Source organism: Hylobates moloch, unplaced genomic scaffold (genome assembly GCF_009828535.3).
Source record: "Hylobates moloch isolate HMO894 unplaced genomic scaffold, HMol_V3 SCAFFOLD_38, whole genome shotgun sequence".
Lineage (NCBI taxonomy): Eukaryota > Metazoa > Chordata > Mammalia > Primates > Hylobatidae > Hylobates > Hylobates moloch.
This window is the reverse complement of record NW_026652313.1, coordinates 1836167-1858984: the sequence shown is the minus strand read 5'-3', so window position 1 is coordinate 1858984 and position 22818 is coordinate 1836167. Positions and strand designations below refer to the sequence as shown.

General features: G+C 37.2%; 1 protein-coding gene across 3 annotated transcripts in view; it reads left to right on the top strand.

Moving 5' to 3' along the window:
- The first annotated feature begins 18221 nt into the window (after nt 1–18221).
- The window catches only part of LOC116463486 (glycine receptor subunit beta), an 87986-nt gene continuing 83389 nt past the window's right edge, over nt 18222–22818 (top strand). For 2 of the 3 annotated variants that reach the window (XM_032146611.2, XM_032146609.2), the window contains exon 1: nt 18222–18372. In XM_032146611.2, the coding sequence (XP_032002502.1) occupies nt 18251–18372 (122 nt within the window). In that variant the 5' untranslated portion in view covers nt 18222–18250. The remainder of the gene's footprint in view (nt 18373–22818) is intronic. The other variant, XM_032146610.2, reaches the window with a different exon arrangement.

The window sequence follows — 22818 nt, the reverse complement described above, 5'->3', positions numbered from 1 at the left end:
CAAGCTAAAGCCCTCAAGCCAATACTGTCCTATTTATGTACGAGATAATATTATCCTGATAAATTGTGGAAATGAAGAGACCTATTTCTTGAAATGTATTTTCGTCTACTTGTCAATATGGATATAATGAAATACATTACTTCAAAAACAATGGAAATGTTATTAAATTTAGTGAGATTTATTCACATGTTAACATTCTAGTTTCTTTGGACCTTCTTAAATTTTGGCCTACTCCCTCTTTCTTGCTGGCTTTTCTCATCCTCTTCCAGATCCATTACTAATTGGAGCTACACATTTGTTCAAAGCAGATTTAAATGTTCATAATAAAATCAGTGAAACTGCACTAAGTGTCATTTATAGTAAAATTTAAAACTTATTCTTTCACTAGCCTAATAAAGCCGCTATTACATTTAGCCGTCCCATCAGTAACACTGTACCTGAACTGGCATCTGGCTGAGACATCCTGTCTTGGTTTTCAAATGGAAACAATTAACTCAATCAGTTGCACATATTTTCCCTAGGACTTATACTAACCCAAATGGAATGGTGATAAAGGAACAATTGCTTCTGGAAATTCCTACGTTTCTTTTGATAACATGCCAAAGCAAAAATTTAAAACTATATTAACTTTCTAAAGGAGCATAGACACAACTCTCTTTCTATTTATTTGTTTTCCTAAATATAGACCATTATATTCCATACTAGAAAAAAGATAAATATGTTGTCCTTATAACATCTAAACATATGATTCGTCTGAAATTCCCCAAAATCCATGAACAGAGATTTATATTCAATAGAAAAGAATTCTGTCTTTATTGTGTTAAAGATATTTTCTAAAATTTGGTAGATGAAATCTTCTTTGATTCATTAATCTAGTTAAAAAGATTCCCCAGGGATGCTCTAATTTCAAGCCTGACATATAAATGTCTGTATTCCTTCTCTTTAAATATTTCCTGTATAAGCTTGTCTGTTGCATGCAAGTAAACTCCTATTTTGCACATATCTGCCTCCCATCTGATATCAAGCTTCTGGTGGTCCAGGGACCCCAGGATGCAGTCATAGCAGTAGAGATGGAAGTTCCTTGGATAACACTGATTTGTGTTACAGCAGCCATTCTTGCCAGTGCCATTTTTTATTAATTTATTTAGTTATAAAATTATTTAACAAATTCACTGAAATAGAGCCAGTTATCAATTGAGGATATTGATCGACTGGCATGCAAGCTTTTTACAGAATTTATTAATGAAGAGATTTAAAGTTTTTAAAAATTTCATAAAAAACTCCTTAAATGAGTTGTACAACTATTTTAATAAAAATACCAAAAGAGAATTAATAGAGCACAAAACTGAAATAACAATGGTGTGTGATTTTAGAATCACAATGTTACTTTAAAAAGATTTACTCAGAGTATATTCATTACATTGCTTAATCTATTTTAATGAAATTCTTTAATATTTGGAAACAATTCAAAATCAGCATATTCTTTTGCTAATCATACTTCTTAAATATAAATCTGGTCATGTTTTATCTCCTACTTAAAATTCTTCGATGGCTCTCCTAATCTTCAGAACAAGGTAAAAATAAACTCTTTAGCATGGTGTTCAATGTTCTTCATTATCTGATCATTTTTACCTCCCTTGCTTTATCTTTTCCCACTTTCCTGCACTGTTCCAGCAATACTGATGTTCTGACTAATGCCTACTTGGCTCATGCCTAATTCAAATGTCCATACACATTGTGATCTAACTGTGTGGGATCAAAATCTTTGCACCAAAAGGACTTTAATCCAGGAACTCCTAATTGTTTTGCAAAGATCGTCCAAGTCATCTCTTTTGAGAAACCTTTGATTCCTCCGAGAGGGCTCCCTGCTTCCAGACTTCTCAGTGCTTGCCTACAGAACAACTCTTACCACACTGTTTATGAGCATCGGTCTGTTTCTCCCACTTTAGACCATTTACAGGAGGTTCCATTTCTTACTAGTTTTCATATTATAGCTTTCTGCCTAATGTTTAATCCATAGTAAATAGCCAAAAAATGTTTTTATTAAAAGAAATACAAAATTAGGCCAGAACGGTGTAATACCAGCAATTTGGGAGGCTGAGACAAGCAGATAGCCTGAGGTCAGGAGTTTGAGACCAGTCTGGCCAACATGAGGAAACCCTGCCACTACTGAAAATGCAAAAATTAGCCAGGCATGGTGGCTGGCACCTGTTATCTCAGCTACTTGGTAGGCTGAGGCAGGAGAATCGCTTGAACCCGGAAGGTGGAGGTTGCAGTGAGCCAGGACTGTGCCAATGCACTCGAGCTTCGGTGACAGAGTGAGACTCTGTCTCAAAAAAAGAAAAAAATAAAAATAAAAAAGAAATATAAAATTAAAATGAGCTATGTGGTATTCTTAATGAGTAATTTTCTTACTTTTTTTTTTTTTTTTTAAATGCTGTTGTCACACACTGGGGACTGTGGTGGGGTGGGGAGAGAGCATCAGGAAGAATAGCTAATGGATGCTGAGCTTAATACCTAGATGATGGGTTGATCTGTGCAACAAACCACTATGACACACGTTTACCTATGTAACAAACCTGAACATCCTGCACATGTACTCAGAACTTAAAATAAAAGTTGAAGAAAAAAATGCTGCTGTCTGATTATCATTCTAGCTCTCTATCCTTCTACCTTCACAAACTTGTGATAGTGAGACCCTAGGTTTCATTAATTTACAAAGGAAAGTACAGGGCAATGAAATGAATTAATTGGAATGAATAAATAAAATATCTGGAACAAAAGAATAAGAGATAAATCTTTATCAAAAGTGCAGTTGACTATTTTGTCCAGGGATAAAGTTTTCACTTGGGACAAACAATTTTGAGTAATCATGAATTCCATGGATGATTATGGAAATCTCCTATTGATGACCCATATGTGATGTTGACAAATGTAAGATTTTGTTTTCACAGTAGATTGATCTATATGTCCAACTGTCTACCTATTTATTTATCATTTGTTACCAATTCTGTTTTCCCTTCAGTACTGTTTTGACTTCCATATTTTTAAGTTCTATCTAGATAACTTGCTATAAATTATTTACCTATAGCAGGATATAAAAAGATAAAAGGGCTACATTTTAATCCTGGCCCTAATGCACAGAAAAAAAGAAATATATCTACCTTCAGAATGAGAGATATTGTACACAAAGTTTCTGGTACAAAGTAACTGACTCATGCTTGCCTTTAGTCCTTTACTCCATCCATACCTCATTTTCCTGTGAACCCCATCATACTCATTGAAGATGATGAATTGCAGCCTTTGGCTCTGATAATTATACTTTTTCAAACTCTGTCATTTCTTCACTTCCATGATTTCTCTCTCTTTCTTCCTCTAAGTGTAAGCATCTCCAAAGATACAACTGGACTTTCTTTTCTGTATTTTCATTTTCCCTTGGTGTATCAGTTGGTATTGTACGTTATATTACATCTCTATCCCTGACACTCTCCTGAGTATAGGGTCTTTCATTTTTCATTCCTTTCTTTCTTTTTTTTTTTTTTTTTTTTGAGATGATGTCTCACTCTGTCGCCCAGGCTGGAGCACAACAGCATGATCTTGGCTTACTGCAACCTCTGTCTCTCCAGTTCAAGTGATTGTCCTGTCTCTGGCTCCCAAGTAGCTGAGATTACAGGTGCGCACCACCACACCCGGGTAATTTTTTGTATTTTTAGTAGAGATGGGGTTTCACCATGTTGGCCAGGCTAGTCTTGAACTTCCAACTGCAAGTGATCCAACAGTCTCAGCCTCCCAAAGTGCTGGGATTACAGGCATGAGCCACTGCACCCAGCCAGGTCTTTCATTCCTAATAGCCTATTAGAAATCATCATTAGGTGCCTCAGTCTGAATTCATCTGAAATAGAAAAACTTTCTTTCCACAACTGTACTTCTCCACTTATTTCATAATTCTATAAATATCCCATCAAGCACCTAGTTATGCGAATTCAAAAACTACAAGTTGTCTTTGAGTGGTTTTTACCATAATTCACAATTCTCAATCAGTTACCAAGGTGCATGGATCCTTCTTTTGAAATTTCTCTCACCATTTTCTTCTCCATTTCAGCTTCTTCAAAGTCCTATCCACATATCTGGTATTTACTTCAGGTGCTATATCCAAAACCTAATTATTATAATAGGTCTGCAACTTTTGCCTCCACTTTCAGAATAGGGAATAAATTAATATGCTAATATCTAAGTAGTCAATAAAGTTGTAAGAGTCTTCACTATGCTTCCTTTTACATTTGCTTATAGTATTTATCATGACTGAATTATGTCCCCTTCAAAATTGATACGTTGAAATCCTGAAACTCCAATACCTCAGAATGTAACCATTTTTGGAGACAAGGTCTTTAAAGAGGTGGTTAAACTAAAATGATCCCATTAGGGTCGAGCTCTAATCCAATATGACTGGTGTCCTTATAAGAAGAGAAAGAGACACTAAGGACTCCTATACACAGAAAGATAATCCTGTGAAGAAGCAACAAGAGGACCATCTCCTGCAAACCAAGGAGAGAGGCCTCAGAGGCAAGTAACCTTGCCAGCACCTTGATCTTTAACTTCTAGCCTCCAGATGTGTGACAAAACAAATTTCTGTTGTTTAAGCTTCCCAGTCTGTGGTACAGTTGTTCCTCTAACATCTATGGGGGATTGATTCCAGAACCTTCCACCAGTACCAAAATCCGTAGATGCTCAAGTCGCTGATATAAAAGGTGATGTATTTTCATATAACCTATGCACATCCTCCTGTATCCTTTAAATGATCTCTAGATTACTTGTAATAGGCTGATCTGAGTGCAGTAGTATTTGCAACTAATTAATTACTACCAGTTACAGTTTTCTTTGTTCTTTCTCCAGTCCCATTGCTGGAGAAAATTTAACTAATCTAAATTTTTTAAAATACAAATTTAAAAATAGATTACTTATGATACCTAATACAATGCAAATGCTATGTAAAGAGTTATCATACTGTGTTATTTAGGGGATAATGACAAAAGTCTGCACATGTTTAGTACAGATGCAATATTTTTTTCAAAAATTTTTGATCCATGGTTGGTTGAATCCATGAATGTGGAATCCACAGATATGGACAGCTAACTATTTTGTTATGGCAAACAATGTGTATAACTGTATTTTGTTATGGCAGCCCTAGCAAACTAACATAGTATTGAGCTTAGGTAAGGCAATTTCCAATCCATAGCCATCTTGTTTAATCTTTAATCTTGTTCTTTCTAGACATAATAAAGTCAGTTGGTTATGTAAGTAGGAAAAAAGAAAGTGCTAGCAAAAGGCGAGAATAAATGTAGATATAGAGCTTCAGAATTAGAACACTTTTTAACCCACTCCTTTATTTTTAATTATAAAATTAAATGCAGGTTACTTAACCTGTCAGTTTATCCCTACGGTGCTCAATAAAATTTAGGTGAAGCATCAAGTTTATAAAATGAAGTGAGGTGTAGAAGTATCCATTTTATTTCCACTTCTTGGCTTTCTGAATTATCCCCATGGGTACGAAAAATAAAAATAAAGAACTCAATTTACTTATTTTTCCTTTCAGCAAAAGGTAATTTAATTGACTTAATTAAATAAATTAGTAAAAGATCTCACTATACAATACAGTATTCCAGTGGTATGTTTCCTTTTTTTTTTTTTGAGACAGAGTCTCGCTCTGTCGCCCAGGCTGGAGTGCAGTGGTGCGATCTCGGCTCACTGCAAGCCCTGCCTCCCGGGTTCACACCATTCTCCTGCCTCAGCCTCCCGAGTAGCTGGGACTACAGGCACCTGCCACCATGCCCGGCTAATTTTTTTTGTATTTTTAGTAGAGACAGGGTTTCATCGTGTTAGCCAGGATGGTCTCGATCTCCTGACCTCGTGATCCACCCGCCTTGGACTCCCAAAGTGCTGGGATTACAGGTGTGAGCCACTGCGCCCGGCCTGTTTCTTTTTTTCTGAGACAGGATCTCACTCTGTTGCTCGGGCTGGAGCACAGTGGCACGATCTCAGCTCACTGCACCATCTACCTCCCTGGCTCAAGTTATCCTCCCACCTCAACCTCCTGAGTAGCTAGAACTAGGCATGTGCCACCATGCCTCACTAATTTTGTTTATTTTTTGTAGAGATGAGGTCTCACTATGTTGTCCAATGGTATATTTACTGTCAAGGATTATTAGCTGTAGACACATTTCTATTTATAGCTTTGATTAGCCTTTCCTGGGTTACCTGTGTAGCCTTCTGCATTTCAACCTAGGGAAATATCTAATAAGTTTATTACAAAAATTATTAAGTATTATGTCGACATGACAGTGCTAAATGCGGAAGATACAGTGGTGATTCAGATAGGCATAATCTCTAAGAGACCTTACATTTTAGTGGAGGAGACAAACAAGTAAACAAACAAACAAGACAATTGAAGGCTGTGATAAGGGCTGTAAGGAGACCAAATAGCATAATGAGGTGGAAAGTAACATGTGATGCTAATTAGGGGAAAAGGAAATGCTAAGAACACATTTCAGGTAATGATAAAGAAGAACACTCCAGCTGTAGGAAGAATTGGTAAAAGAGCATTCCTCATAAAATGCACAATTGTAAAGGCCTTTGGGTGGAGATAGTTTTGGCTTTTTGGAAGAAGAGAAAGAAGTGAATGGACTGAAGTATAATGTGTGAAGTTGCACATGGTACAAGGTGACTGGGGAAACTGGATACCTAATAGTAGTTTTTGTTGAAATATTAAGCCCTGGAGTATGAGAAGTTTGGAAAGATCTGCAGAGGATTGTATATTTCTAATTTCGAATTCTGGCAAGGTCCTCTAATAGAGATGTCTAGGAAGCAGTTGTGATATAGTTCTGAAACTCCCAGAGAATTCTGGGCTAAAAGATACTTTTAGGTCATTAATTATTATTGACTGAATGTTTGTGTCCCCCTCAAATTCATATGTTAAAACCCTCAATGTGATGATATATTAGGAAGTGAGACCTTTGGGAAGTAATTAGGTCATGAGGGTGCAATTCTTATAAATGGGATTGGTGCCTTTATAAAAGAGACACCGGAGATGATTTCTCTCTCAGCCATGAATGAATACAATGAAAAGACAGATGCCTGCTAACCAGAAAGCAGCCCCTCATCAGACATAGTATCTGCTGGTGCCTGATCTTGGACTTCCCAGCCTCCAAAACTGTGAGAAAGGAAGGGTTGTTGTTTATCGTGCTCAGTCTGTGGTATTCTATTATAGCAGCTTGAACTGACTCAGATATCCACAAATAGAGATGCTACTTGAAGTGATAGAAGTAGATGAAATGAACAGAGAGATTATGTAGAGTGAGAAGACCAGAGGGCCTGAGAAGGAAATTTGAGGACCATCAGTTTTTAAGAAACGGGTAGAGTAATAAAAACCTATAAATGAGATGAAGAATAAATAGCCAAAGGCAGCAGAGAAGAGAGAGTCAAACGAAGAGCATTTTCATGTAAGAGAGAACCATTTGCTACATCAAGGGATGAAGAGAGGTCAAACAAGGTAAAGATTCTAGAATGTTCAAATCTTTGGTGATGCTGGTTTGAGCAGGGCACGTGCAGTAGAAGACACTGGATTACAATACATTTGAGAGACGTGTAAGAAAATGAAGACAGACAGAGGGTTTGCAAGTGTTTGCTCTTGAAATTCTGACTGTTGAGGGTCAGGAGTGGAACTTGAATGTGCTTCATACTTAGGCTGGGGCAGAGCAAGCTTTTCGTTTTAAATGTTGGAAACTTTGGTCTGTTGAAAGATGGAGTCAGTAGAAAGGGTAAAGATGCAGGTAAAGAGAAGGGAGAGGAAAACTGATGTATCAGAATTCCTGAATCCATGAGAGGCGGATAAGATTCAAAGCACAGGTGGAGGAATTGATCTTGGACAGAAGAAACACAGAAGAAATGTTTTATTTTAACGGAATAGAAGGAGAAAAGAAAAATTCATAGCATAAGTAGATTTGTTGAATGAACTTGAAAGCATTTCCATTTTGATGGCTTCTATTTTCTCATCTCTTGAGACTGAGGAGGAAAAATATGCTTGGAGGTTTGAGGAGAGTGGAGAATGTATGAAATAACCATGGAAAACAAGAGCTACCATAATAAAATTCCTGAGCATATAAAGGGTTTCTTTATTATACATGACAATTAAACTACAGACGCATCTGCAATTATGTCAGGTTATGTCCCAATAAACACATCTTAAGTCCAAAAGTAATATAAGTCAAAATGCATTTAATGCTGGGAACAGAGCAGATGGTCTCTGACTTACAGTGTTTCTACTAATGATTTTTCGACTTTACGATGGTGCAAAAGTGATACATATTCAGTAGAAACCTTGTTATTCATAAGAAGCTTTTTGAGTTCTGATGGGGTTATATCCTGATAAACCTATTGGTGAGTCCAACCACTTTAAATTAAAGACCATCTGAATTCTACTGCATAATTAATCTGTTGACTGAGTTTGGAGAAAGCAGGTAGTAGGCTTTACCCACTATTGGAATTTTGTCAAGGGAATGTAGCAGAAGGACAATGAAGTAGTTCAGGCTGCCTGTAAGAAAGTTTTTCCTGAAATTTTCTAACCACAATTTACATTCCCTTCCCTGCCACTTGAGCTGGGAATTCAAAGATCAAGGTGTCTGCCAATTCAGTGTCTGGTAGGAATTCACTTTCTGGTTCACAGATAGCAGTCTTGCTGTGTCTTCACATGGTAGAAGGGGGCTAGAGAGCTCTCTGGGGTCCCTTTTATAAGGGCACTAACTCCATTCATAAGGGCCTACTTTCATGACCTAATTACCACACAAAGGCTCTACCTCCTAATACCGTCACATTGGGAGAAAGGACTACAACACAGGAGCTTTTAGGGTACGAAAGCATTCATTCCATTGAACTCGGTTAAACAATATTGACAATTTTTTAAAAATTTATAATATAACAGGCCACGTGTGGTCACTCACGGCAGTAAGCACCTAGCACTTTGGGAGGCTGAGGCCAGAGGTTCACTTGAGCTCAGGAGTTTGAGACCAGCCTGGACAACATAGTGAGACCTTGTCTCTATAAAAAAATTAATGTTTAAAAAGCAACAACAAAAATTAATATGCTAAAATACTTATAAATCTCAGAAATACTTTATAAATCTTAAGAGAAAGCCAACATTTTTCATTGATTTCTCTCTTTGTTTCTTTTTTTACCCCCACCATGAAGCATCCTGAGGGCTAATGTTGAATAGAACATGCTTTAAAAAATGCTAACCTGCCAAATTTTCTCCAAACATTTTATTCTGGTCCCTTTTTTTTTTCTAACCCAACCTGATGGGTTAGAAACTTTCCTTTTGGCACATTTCCCAGCCAAGCCAGGCTCAGAACTGTATTTTTACCTCTTTGCTGATGCTATTACCCCATAACGAATGTTCTTCTACCTCTGTACCAGTACTACATATAAATTCTATTGATAATTTTTTTTTAATTCAGCTAGGAAGATATAATCTCTAAAACCCCTGGCAAACTTAAGTAAGTACGTAATTAATGATGATGAAATGTTGAGAGCTTGCTCGGTGAGCCTAATTTTTCTTTCATTCTTTTTTTTTTTCTTTTGAGGCAGGATCTCACTCTGTTGCCTTGGCTGGAGTGCAGTGGCATGATTTCAGCTCACTGCAACCTCAACCTCCCAAGCTCAGGAGATCCTCCTACATCAGCCTCCTGAGTAGCTCGGACCACGTGTGCACACCACCATGCCTGGCTAAATTTTGTATGTTTTGTAGAGATGGGGTTTCGCCATGTTGCCCAGACGTGTCTTGAATTCCTGGACTCAAGCTATCCACTCACCTTGGCTAGGGTTACAGGCGTGAGCCACTGGGCCTGGCGCAGGGAAGCTATTTTTAAAGTCTTATTTAAAAACTTTAGTAATTTGATAAATGCAATGGTTTTCTTTCTATAGCTAATTTGTACTATTTGTATGACTGTTGCCTATTCACTTGCTTATTCTAATAAAGTTACTAAAGTAGAGTGCTGGTTCTTGTTCATCTTATCTCATACTATATATATAAAAACTATAAATGGGTTTTACTGGTATGGTTAATGTAAAACATTTCCCACAAGGCCAGATTTAGAATTCATAATCTGCATGTTTGGAGCTTTCAGTTGAACTGTCTTGGTATGAGAAAATCTGGAAGAATAAATTCTTCACATGATCCTCATGTAATGCTTCTGCAATATTAACTGTTTACCTAGGTCTTAAAGGAAGGCGAAAACAAAAAAAATCAAGATTGACATTATTGACAAGCTTCTAAAAGACAGATTTTTGGATTGCTTATTAAACTGAGATTACATATCTATTTTAGATTCCAGGGGAAGAGGACATGTTGTCACGAACACTTAGGACCTGAAATCCTGGCTTGTGGAGAATAGCATGACCTCTTCTCAGATCTGCAAAAATACTGATGGGCAGATTCAAAAGAGTCAACAATAACTTTGCTCTGACTTGGTAAAAACTGCTTTTGGAAGAGATTCTGTTTGGGAAATTTGTGGGCCTGAGTTACGAGTCATCTGTTCCTGCCACAATAACTGTCATCATTGCTTCGAAGCAATGTTTGGCTTGGAGCAGTCCCGAATGAGCTGCCTATCACATGTTGACCACAAAATAAGAAGAATAAATAACTTGCACAAACTGATCTGTGGTTGACAGTTGCTTGGTAATACCTACTTGGATGTAAAGAATTTTGGCTAAAATTCATGATTCTGTATTATGAATACCGACATTGCCTCAATAATAGAACTCTGAATAATCAATAGATTTATTTGTTTTTAAGACATATTCTTGAAATACACTAATAATAACATGTAACATGTCATTTTCATAGAGGAAGGTGATTTTTTTTTTTTTTTTGCTAAGGACTTAGGATATATGTCTAATTTATCTAAAAAGCTGTGTCATAGAAGTGAATACTTTGACAATGCATTACACTTTTGATATCTGTTTTAAGTCCACACACATCAAGGCACACATGGTTCTTCCCCATGGGGGTAAGCACTGATGGCAGATTGGTAGATACTAACGTGGGCCATTTAATTGTTCTGGACTGTTTCCTCAGTTAGATGAAAGACAGTGTGACACTCAAATTTGTAAATAGAAATATCTTACTCACATTTCTTCTCTCTTCTCATATCATCAAAATTAGTGTGGTATTTTGGTTGAATAGTATTGTTATTCTGTGTATCATAAGATATTATTGAATATACAATTTAGAGTCACACAAAAATATTTTAAGGGCCAGCTTCCAGAATCAGACATATTTAGATACATATCCCTCTCAATCACTTACTAGTAAACTGACTTTGGAAGAATTATATGATGCCTGGGGATCTTTAACTGTAAATTGCAACAAGAAAAGTATTAACCTCATAAAGGTATTGAGGAGATAATAAATTCAAAGTACTTTGCTGTCAATCAGTGATGATGGTCATTATTATTTTTGCTATTATTAATATGATTAACAGAAAAAAAATTAAGTAAAAAATGACTCACATATTGGTTTATCTTTAAGGCCAAAATATTAAGTAAAAAATGACTCACATATTAGTTCATCTTTAAGGCCAATCTGGAGTTGGAGGTGAGAATAACCCATTTGACTTCAATTTTTTAATTTGCATTCAGTATTCTGTACAAAGACATCTACGTCTAAAAACTAAGCTTCTTTCACTTGCCTATGTGCAACTGGAGTCAGTCTTAATGTTGTAAAGGACATGAAAGATGAAATAATCCTATCCTTTCTCTTTCAACTCTAATACTCTGGATAAGTTAAATTCCCATTCTGAGCCTCTCCTTTGGTTTCTCATCAAAAATATGGATATGAAAATAACTTGCAAGTAAATTTTGAAGTTTTAAAACCATAATGTAGAAAACTTTGTTTGCAATTAATAGGTAATCAATGAAAGATGGCTATTATTGTTTAAAAGTTAGTTTAAAAATAAGAGATTGGAGAACATTTTAAGGATAATATGCTATTTGAAGAAAACATATGGAAGTGATTTTATCAAATATCAAATAATGTTTTTATTATTCTAATAAGATGCTACACATCAACTTTTCCTGATGTAAGTTTTACTGTCTTTTAAGTTTTATGAATAGTGTTTGCAAGATGCTGAATTACTATCCCACTATTCTCATCATCTTCTGCTGTAATCTTCTCTTTATTTATATTTAGTCTCCCATTATCTATTTTGATAAATGCTTAAAGATGATGATTTGGAGGAGAACCATATCTAAAACAGCTGGGCATACTTTTATTGGAAATATCTGATCATTATAGTGGTAAAGGGACTGAAAATTTGATGAAAAAACTCATGAATGACTATTACAGTGCAGGCCGTCATTAAAGAGGAAGTATGACTCATGTAGAGAGAATACAGAAAAAAATAATTTATATCTTTAAACCATGTTGTAAGGCTATTTAGGCAATGGCAACAGTGATGAGTACTTATGTCACACACAGAAAATGATTTGGCGAGAATACTCTCTCTGTATCCAAAGTTTGATTTCTTAGTATAACAAGATATTTAGGGCTGTATTTAGGTTTTATTATTAAGTCAAAATAAATATATTATAGGCCAGGTGAAGATGGATGCATAGAAAATAGGGTCCTTGGCTACTCAGCAGGCTGAGGTAGGAGGTTTGCTTGAGCATGAGAAGAGGAGGTTGCAGTGAGCCAAGATCATACCACTGTACTCCAGCCTGGGCAACAGAGCCAGACTCTGTTTCAAAAAAAAAAAAGAAAAAAGAAAAAAGAAAGAAAAGAAGGTTAGAAGGTTTTTGGTGTTTAGATGTAGGGCTATAAAATGTTTTCAGTGTAAATGTACAAGAAAGAAATGGATAACAGGGTCCCAGTAAGGGAAAAATCTATGTACCCACAAAAATTAAAAATAATTAAAAAAAAAACAGCCACAGTAAAATTCTATCATTCCATTAAGCAAATAAAAACAAGCAAAAATAAGGGAGGGTAATTATTTGTGACTTTTCTTCTCTGCAGCAGATTTTTAACGTCAATTAACCTGTTTATTTCTTAGAACAATCCTGCAAATTATGCATTGTCATTTTCATTTTGCTAATAAGGAAACATGAAATTTGAAGAAATTAAGAAATGAGGCCAAGATTTACATATTCATTCAACACTATTCTAGGTGTGTGGGCAACATCAATGGACAAAAATAGATACAAATCTCTGCCTTCACGAAGCTTACATTTTAGCAAGGAAACAGAGGCCACAAACTGTAAGTATATTGTATGATGAGTTGGGAGGTAATAAGTACTATGAAAACAAAAAGAAAAGCAGGCAAAGGGGGATTGGAAATCTTTGGATGGGAGAGGGTTTGCACTTTTAAATAACATTGGATAAATCTCTGTGAGACGGTGACATCTGGGTTGATGTTGAAGATATGAGGGAGTTAGGCCTGGGGTGGTCTGAGGGGAAAGCATTTTAGACAGAGGAACCAATACCCTAAGATGGGACCATACCTGGCATTGGCATGTTGGAGAAGCAGCAAGATCAGTGGGGCTGAAAGAGAGCGAACCATTAGGAGAGAAGAAGTCAAAGTTAGGGAGAGGAGATGTTAACAATTGAAGGTTTGTAGACCGTTGTAAACACTTTGGTTTATAATCAGTAAAATGGGGACTAATTGCTGGGTGTTGAGCTGAGGAATGGCATAATATGACATATGACATGTTTTAAAGGGATCACCCTGGCTACTGTTTTGAGATTACTCAGGGTTGGGAGAGGACAATGAGAGAGGCAGGGTGAGTAGCTAAAATGCTATTGCAGTAATCTAATGTAGAGATGAAAGTCACTCAGTCTAGGTTGGCTGCAGTAAAAATCATAAGAAGTAGCTGAATCCCTGTTATCATTTGAGAGTAAACAGGATTTCCTCAGAGATGTGGTTGTGAGGTGTGAGAAAAAGAGAGGAATCAAGAGCAACTTCATGATTTTTGGCCTGAGCGCCCCTAAGGATGAGGTTGCCATGAACTGAGGAGAAGGCTGAATGTCGGGCAGATTTTAGGGAGAACAATAGTTCAGTTTGGGACACACTGAGTTTGACGTGTTTATTAAATATGCAAGTTGAGATGTCGAAAAGTCAGTTAGATAGATGAGTCTGGAGTTCTGGAGAGATGTCTAGTCAGGAGAAGTACATTTGGGAGCTATCAACATGGTGTTTAAAACCATGTGACCAGATGAAATTACTAGAGGAGTGAATATTGATAGAAATAAACAGAGAAAAGTAGATCAACACTTGACAGAATTGGGGAAAATAGGTTATTTCATGAAATTATTTAGAAGCATAACTTTTCACACTATGATATAAAAGTTATAGAAATATAGGTAAGCAGATCACCTTCACAGAAAAAATTTTCAAAATTCTGAACTTGACCATTTTACAGGCTAGAAGAAGTGCTTTTAGGACATCAACTATATTTCTTAACCTTTGGGCAAAAAACCCACAAACCCATCCAACCTGTTGGACTTGCTTTTCTTCTGAATAACCTAATTCTCCAATATAACATCCATGGATGGCATAGAAACAATACTAGGGAAGGTGAGCAAGTCAATTGTAGGCATTTTCAGCATAGTTCTTCCAAATGCGGACATTAGAGTTTGTAAATAAAAGATGTTCATTTTATTACAGGATTCTGAATATCCTATTATTCTAAACTCTTAATAATTTCTTGATTACTTGAAAACTAAGTGTAAGGTTTTTGCCAACTTCTAAACTCCCCCGGTTGCATGAAAACTAATTCCTTTATCATTCTTCATATGACCTATTCACCAAAAGTTATATCTTATGAAACGTATATTAACAATATAGTTCTTTCTAATAAAGCATTAAAATCCAAAGTTATATCCTGATCCACTTTGGGGGGGGGTCTCCCAACAGTACAGCTCTTTGAATAATGATCATTTTGTAATGTAAATAAGGTAATGATCCCTACTCTTAGGCAGCAGAATATCTCATGAAGCTTATGGAACACGGTTATATGCAGGAAATGTTCCTTTCCTCCATATGCTGTGGGTGGAAAAATTTATTAGTGGATACATCTGTAGGTCCACAATACAATGCTAAGTGATGCTCACTTGAGACAATGCTTTTTTAATAAAAAGAATCCATCAGGGCCTGCTGCAGTGGGGTGGGGTGGCTCAAGCCTGTAATCCCCCCAGCTTGGGAGGCTGAGGCAGGCAGATGGCTTCCGGCCAGAGTTGAAGACCATCCTGGACAACAAAGCCAGAGATGCTGTCTCTTAAAAAAAATAATAATAATTAGTGGAGTGCAATGGCCTGTGCCTGTTGTTCCAGCTACTCTACTAGGGAGACCGAGACAAGAGGATCTCTTCATTGCCCAGAAGTTCAAGATTGCGATGAGCTATGATTGTGCCACTGCACTCCAGCCTGGGCAACAAAGTGAGCTCCTGTTGCTTAAAAAATAAAAATTAAAAAAATCAATCAGGCATACATTCAAGAGGTAATAGGATAACCTTATCTGTTATGTAAGGGCTGCATATCCAAGTAAGGGCTACTTCTTCACAAGGATGAGGACAACAGCATTTTGCTCTTATAAGGCAGAGACCATATCTGGTTCAGATATGTAAAAATCACTAACTTCGAATCTCTGGTAAATTTCCTTCAAGATCTGTAACTCTAAGTAAATCTCTTAATATAACTGAGTTTCAGATTCTTCATCTACAGAAGGGGAAGGATGACAAAACTTGCCCAGGAATGTGGTGAGGGCCACATGAGATAAGGCGAGTGAAAGGTGTTTTGCAACTGTCAAGTTCTGTACACATGTTAATTATGTAACAGATGTTAAAAATAGTATTACCTGTATGACTATATTGTCAGCAATTTTGACCAATTTAAGCTTGCTCAGAAAGTTCAGGCTTTTAGAAATTGGAAGACCCCGAGATTAAGTTGGATGTCTGGATTCCAGGCAAATGATGAAATGACAGAAAATGTGTTTTGTTCGCTTTGACCCAAGAAGGTCATTTGTTGTTCTGTTGTTGTTTGTTGCTAGTGGTCAAAACCTGACCCCAAGCAATCCCAGCTCCTTGAAAGGTTTTTTCTTTTTGTACCGACACTATCATTCCCGCCCTTCGTCCGCAACTTCTTTAGTCCCCTAAGGAGTGAGGGGGGACACATTTCTGCTCGGTAACCCCTCCAATGCCTGAAGGGGACGATGCCGTGACGTTGCTCTGTCGGGACACCTCTTCCCTCCCCCGCCCGCAGTCGCCAGGTTCCCCCGCGGCCCGCGCTGTCCCCGCTGCGGCCCCGACCGCGGCACGCCACGGCGCAGGCTCCGCGGCCCGAGCAGGCGCGTCAGCGGAGCTCGGCGGTGGCGCGGGCGGCTGAGACGCAGCCGCCCCCGCTCGGCGCCCGCTGCACCCCTAGCAGCCACTGCCACCTCGGCCCAGAGCCTCCACAATCTCGCCCGGCGGTTGTGGGCAGGGGCGCCTCCGGGTAAGTTCCAGGAGCTCCACTTAGGAGGAGGGGACGCGGAGTGGGGCGGCGACGGTGGTCTGAGGAAGGGAATAGACGCCTCTGCGGAAAGAGCGGGTCAAGCCCGGGGCGGCGGAGCGCGAGGAGCACTGCGGCGTGCAGGGGAGGACGCGCGCTGCCCTGCGCTGGAGAGGGGCGCGGGGCGCCTGGCAGCGGCAGCCGGGTCCCCGCTGCGGTGGCGCCCCCGGAGACGCTCGGAGTGGAGGGATGCAGAGGGCCGGGGTAATTAAGGAAGGCAAGGTTGACCAGAAGGTCTCCTTGCGTGGTTTTGTTTATGAGGATCTTCCAGTCAGTGCAGCTGTCCCCCTTGAAAGATTGGGGGTGAGGACAGAGCAGAGTATTGAATTTCTCTGTTCTTCGAAGCGTTAGGAGGGCTCGGCCCTCCTTTTTGGGGGGGCAAGATTGTGAAAGTGGGAGAAGTACCTGCTGCTGTGGGCAAAGGTGTCTGGAAGCAGGTGCCGCTGTCGGATGGGGGAAGGGAGCGTCCAGTGCTGTGAAGTTGCCAGAGGAGAACCTTGTGTTGTTGCTGTTGGTCTGATGAGCCCCCTCTGTTGTCTTCAATTTAAAGTACCCAGGGAGAAGCCCCTCTGGCTTGCCTCGAGTGTGTGTAAAAGATAAATATGGGGGGAAGAATCCTGGGGGAAAAAAAGATGAAAAACATAAGGAGAAGCAAATTTATGAGGGTGAGATGGGAATTAAGTTAGCGTTGAAGAATATGACAGGTCTTCTACTCTGCAGAAAACAATGAAAGAGAAACAATTTATGGTTTGGAAATGAAGGATGCAGAAGAGGTTGAACTTCTCTAGTTAGAGGCTTAATTATTTTTTATGTATCAGAATCTCTGGCAAGAATATAATTCTGATTTGAGCATGAAAAATGTTATTAAAATATGGCTAGGACGATAATTCGAAAAAAATGTAACAACACTTGTTGTTTTATTTCTTGTTGTAGAATTTCTGAAGTAATCTTTTTGATGATAAATGTTAGTAGCAAATAAGTAAGAAAGCTTTAAAGCTAGCTTAAGAGGCACCTTTTGGGGGCAAAAAGGTAGCTTGCCAATTTAATGTTTTTAAATTAAAAAGCAATGAATTTTGAATGTGGAACTCTTTGATATTAATTTTTTCTTTTATCTGTCAGGTTTTTAATACTTAGAATTGTCTTTTTCTTTAAAATACATTGTTTTTGAAAAATATACATAAGAACTTCAAACAATATAAAAATTTAAAAAGAAAAAGATACTTCCAATGTACTAGCTGAAGATAATCATTTTAACGCTGTGTTTAAAGCATGCTTCCAGATATCTTTCTAAACATATTTTTGATATACTGTGCAATTCAATATCAATTTATAATTTTGCGTAGCTACAGAATCAGAAATTTTATACAGTAACCTATTATATCTCATTGGCGGTCTTGTTTTCTATGTGCCATTATTTAAACTGACTTTTACTGCTATATAAAAAAGACTTTACAACTACTATATAAAAATACTAAATATGTTGTGAAGTATTACCACATAGGACTGAGCAATGAGGATTTGATATACAAATGTACTTGCCCTTTGGGTAGCAATGATTATACTCTTTAAAGGGACAGTCATATTGTTATCATTTGCTTCATAAATGTAAACATTTTCTTGTTCTCTCTTGTAGATCGGTCTTCTGAAATTTAAGTTTTCAAGATGAAGTTTTTATTGACAACTGCCTTTTTAATTTTAATTTCCTTGTGGGTGGAAGAAGCCTATTCTAAGGAAAAGTCTTCAAAGAAAGGGAAGGGGAAAAAGAAGCAGTATCTATGCCCATCGTATGTTCTTCATGTCTTATATTCTTATATGGAGAAATGTTATTGCATGTTTTATAAAAGTAAGGTGGTTTATGAAGACACACATCAACAAAACTTTTCATATCAGAATGTATATCCATCTGTTACAGAGACAGAAAATGATAGGGTGAAGAGAGGTTTAGAATGTGAGCATTAATTCCCAATGTTCAAGGTGGTTTTATAGTTTTCTTTTTTTAAATCATGCCATGGGTTTGTATAATTTTTATACATTGTTTACAAAAGTAGAAAAAGTCACTATTTTTTTCTTATGTTAAATGTGCTGTGCAACTTTAATTGGATACTGATATACTGTGTTTTGAGCAAACACCAGTTCAAAAAGGTTTTTTTTTAATCCTAAAATATTTAATAATATTTTATTTAAAAGTCAGATAGGTAACTGTGATCTTAAGGTCCGTTCATATGTATGCATGGCAAAAGGAAACTCATATGATAGATCAATTTTCTATTTTAGTAACTGTAAATAAGTTATGTTAGGAGATTAGGATATTTTGTAGAAAGCAGGTCATTAAATTTGAAATTACTTGAAAACACAAATTCTAAATCCAACACATCCCCCACAAAAGACAAAGTTTCGTGGTGTGGAGTCTTGTTTATTTTCTTTAGATCAAGTCTTGCTCTGTCACCCAGGCTGGAGTGCATTGGCACAATATCTGCTCACTGCAACCTCCACCTCCTGGGTTCAAGCAATTCTCCTGCCTCAGCCTCCCAAGTAGCTGGGATTACAGGTGTCCACCAGCATGCCCAGCTAATTTTTGTATTTTTTGGTAGAGACAGGGTTTCACCATGTTGACCCGGCTGGTCTCCAACTCCTGACCCCAGGTGATCTGCTCGCCTTGGGCTCCCAAAGTGCTGGGATTACAGGCGTGGTTCACCGCACCTGGCCAAGTCTTTTTTTTAATAGGAAAGATTAACATTACTGGTCAATGAAAGTAAAATAGAGCAATTGTACAGTGTATAAGTAAACAACTTTCTCAAAATATAACGTGCTTTTAGGTAATAATGCAATATATGCAGTGATTTGGAATAAAAGTTAATATTCTATTACAGGTCATCTTCAATTAATATTTCTCAAATGTAATATTGATCATAGATAACATTTTATTCCAGCATCATTATTATTTAAATAGAGATTATTATGTTTTTACAGATGTTCCATAAGAGATGAGGTACATTTTGGGAAGTATATTTTGTAAAGAAAGGACACTAGAATTGGTATTTTTAATAGGTGTCTGTATGAATTTGTGAGAGTAAAATTCTGGAGACAGTATCATGATCCACGTAATGTCTAGCATTAAATTCAGCTCCATTTGAAGGGATATTTCCTGATTTCCCCCCTTAATAGTCCTGCTTATTCTAGTGCTGCAGCATTGTCTGATGTCAGGGCCAAATTTCTGGGTATATGACACAATGGCCCTGAATTATGTTTGTGTGTCCCTCCTTGGCCATCTGCCCAGCTGGGTATCAGCTGGGAACAATGGAGGTAGGTTCAGGAATAACCACAATCTACAACCATCTCAACTCTTCACTGTTACTGTTTTTGTGCCACAAGCTGGAGATTAGCATTTTAGGGAACTGGGCATTGTCAGGCCTTAGTCTTCCTAAGCGAAAGGACACTTCTTTGTGTTTTAGATATTCTTTCTATTACCTTTTCTTTGATGAATATTGGGACATTAACACAAACTGTTGTCTATGTCATATAGTCACCTTAATTCTATGTATGGAATCAAGCCATCTTGGGTTTCTCTGAGGGAGCTGATAAGGCTCTTGTTCTCCCGGTACACCCACCCCCTGTCCTACATCAAATGTCATAATCAAATTATTCTGAAGATGGCAACAGCAAATCTTATAACTACCATATATATTATCAGAGTATTTTAGAGGACATTCTCTTTTCACAACTACATTATTAAATAGCCTTATGTGTAGACTGTATATACTTATGGTGTGTATAGTTATTTAAGACAGATTTTCAAAGTTAAATTTAGTAGATAAAGAGTATAACAATAAGAGTTCTCTTCTGATGAATATGACATCTTCAAGTGGAAGACCCAACATACACCTGTTAAGCCCACATCTCAATATTTTAGATATGTTGAGTAATTAATTGAAATTTTATCTTTGAATTTTTACATTATAGGTTTTTTAAAAATAATTATGAGACTAGATCAAGCTTTATTAACAGTCGTGATGTGATGCTGTTAAGCACTAGTACCAGATTGACAAAGTATCTGATAAATTTGCTTCCAAAAACTTAAGAAATTTAATATGTATTAACAAATAAGAAATAAACTTTAAATTAATAAAAATATTTTAGATAAGTCCTTGGACAGTTACCTTTTTATTTTACAGCTTACATTTGACATTGCCTTTAATCTTTTGGTCTTTCCTCTGATTTTTCATTCTACCTGAGTGATTTTGTAGAAATCCATGGTTGTAGTTACTATCTACTCACTGTTAACTTCTAAGTCTTTATATACAGCTCAGTTCTCTCTAAAGAGTGCCACACCCATACATCCACCATTTCAACTTGACCGTCCCATCATGAAACTCAAATTTAACTTGAAATGATAAAACCTGAACTCAGAATCATGTGAATAACACAATGAATAATCACTGTATTAAGAGTGGTGAACTCCTCTTCTCACCAGATGACACCATTTCGACCTTTTCATTCATACTACAATCCTGGGGATCACCTTAGGCCATCTCTTTCTACCTTAGCTTCTCAAATTCAGTAGTCACCAGAACTCATCAATTACTATCACTGGAATATGTCTTACATTTTCATTCCCATGTGGGACATTGCCTTAGCTACTCCTTCCCACCCTCTTCATTGACTCCTTTTCAGCCTTCCTGCTTCTTATCTTCCTCCATTAATTCATATGCCACATTGACCTTACTGTGTATTTTCCCAATAGTGTCTTGAGTCCAGTCAGGTCATGTCAATATTGAGAACACTTTAAAGGACACCACAGTATTCTGGATAAGGTGGAAATTTCTTGGCTCCACACACAAGATTCCTGATGAACTGGCCTCTGATACCTCCAGCAGTATCTTCCCCATCCTGACCCCTGCCCCTGCCTAAGCCTCACACACATCAACTCTCATATACCCATGCTCTTTCACATCTCTGCAAGTGTTCTTCCCTTTCCCTGAAATGCCAGTGTTTTTATTCTTTTTAGTTAACCTGTGTCAGTGGGTATCATCCAAATTCATGGCTATAACTACCACTTACTGTTGATTTCTATGTCTGTATATACAGCCCGTACCTCTCTGAAGAGCACCACACTCATACATCCAACATTTTAATGTTAGTGTTTCATAATGACCTCGAACTTAACTCAGACTCAAACCCTATTGTCTTCTTTGGGAAACCTTTCCTAATCCTGAGGATTTAGAAAATCACATTCTGTGCCCCCACAGTTCCCCAATTGCCACTCACATATAATACAGTATGATAATTATCTATTGTAATTGTCTGCTTTCCCCACTAGATTGTAAGCTCCATGAGAGCAGTGTCTTGATTACCTTAATCAACAGCAAGAAACATAGCTCCTGGCACAAAATATACATATAATAAAAATTTATTTAATGAAGTGAATAAAACCTAAAGATCTTTGACTATCTCTTATTAAGCCATTATATCTGGCTTTTGTAAAGTTACCTGAAGTTGACTGATATGATCCCTGTGGAAAATTTAGAAATATGGTCTCAGTATAAGGATAACTAGGTGAGTTAGCAGCTAGGTAATTAGTGGAACATCTTCATCCTGGATTATGTTACCTGGTTCAGTTTTGGCCTCATCATAGTCAATTATTTGTCAATGACTGAAATAAAACTATACGGGGAAAAAATCCAAACTGAGGCTCTGTGATATTCAGACATATAGTGAATATGTGAGACAGAATTAGGATCCAATATGATCTTGAAGGGCTAAATGAGATAGGTCTAACACTGTTGAAGAATAAATTGCACTTTGGTCTAGAGGCCACCTGGGTAAGTATAGGGTGAGGAAAAACATAGCTTGGCAGACCACATTTGGGAAAAATATTACATAATAATTATCAGACAAATGAATAGTGTTTTATATATATATATACACACATACATACAATTTAGTATTTTAAGAAAGACTTTCTTAAAATTAACATATTCTTAACATAAAATTAGTAAAATAAGAACTATTTATTTTAATAGTAAAACTATTTTGCTAATTTTATGTTAAGTATATTACTTTTTAGAAATATTTAAAGCAAGGTTTATAGAGATTTCTGCCTGTGCTAGTGCAGAAATATTTTCAGGAATGAGAAATAAGAATAGTAGAAGTAATTAAAATCATGTCATATTAGGAAGAGCTGAAGGAACTGAGATACTTGAAAATTGTCTCCAGAGTTTTAAAAAACTGAT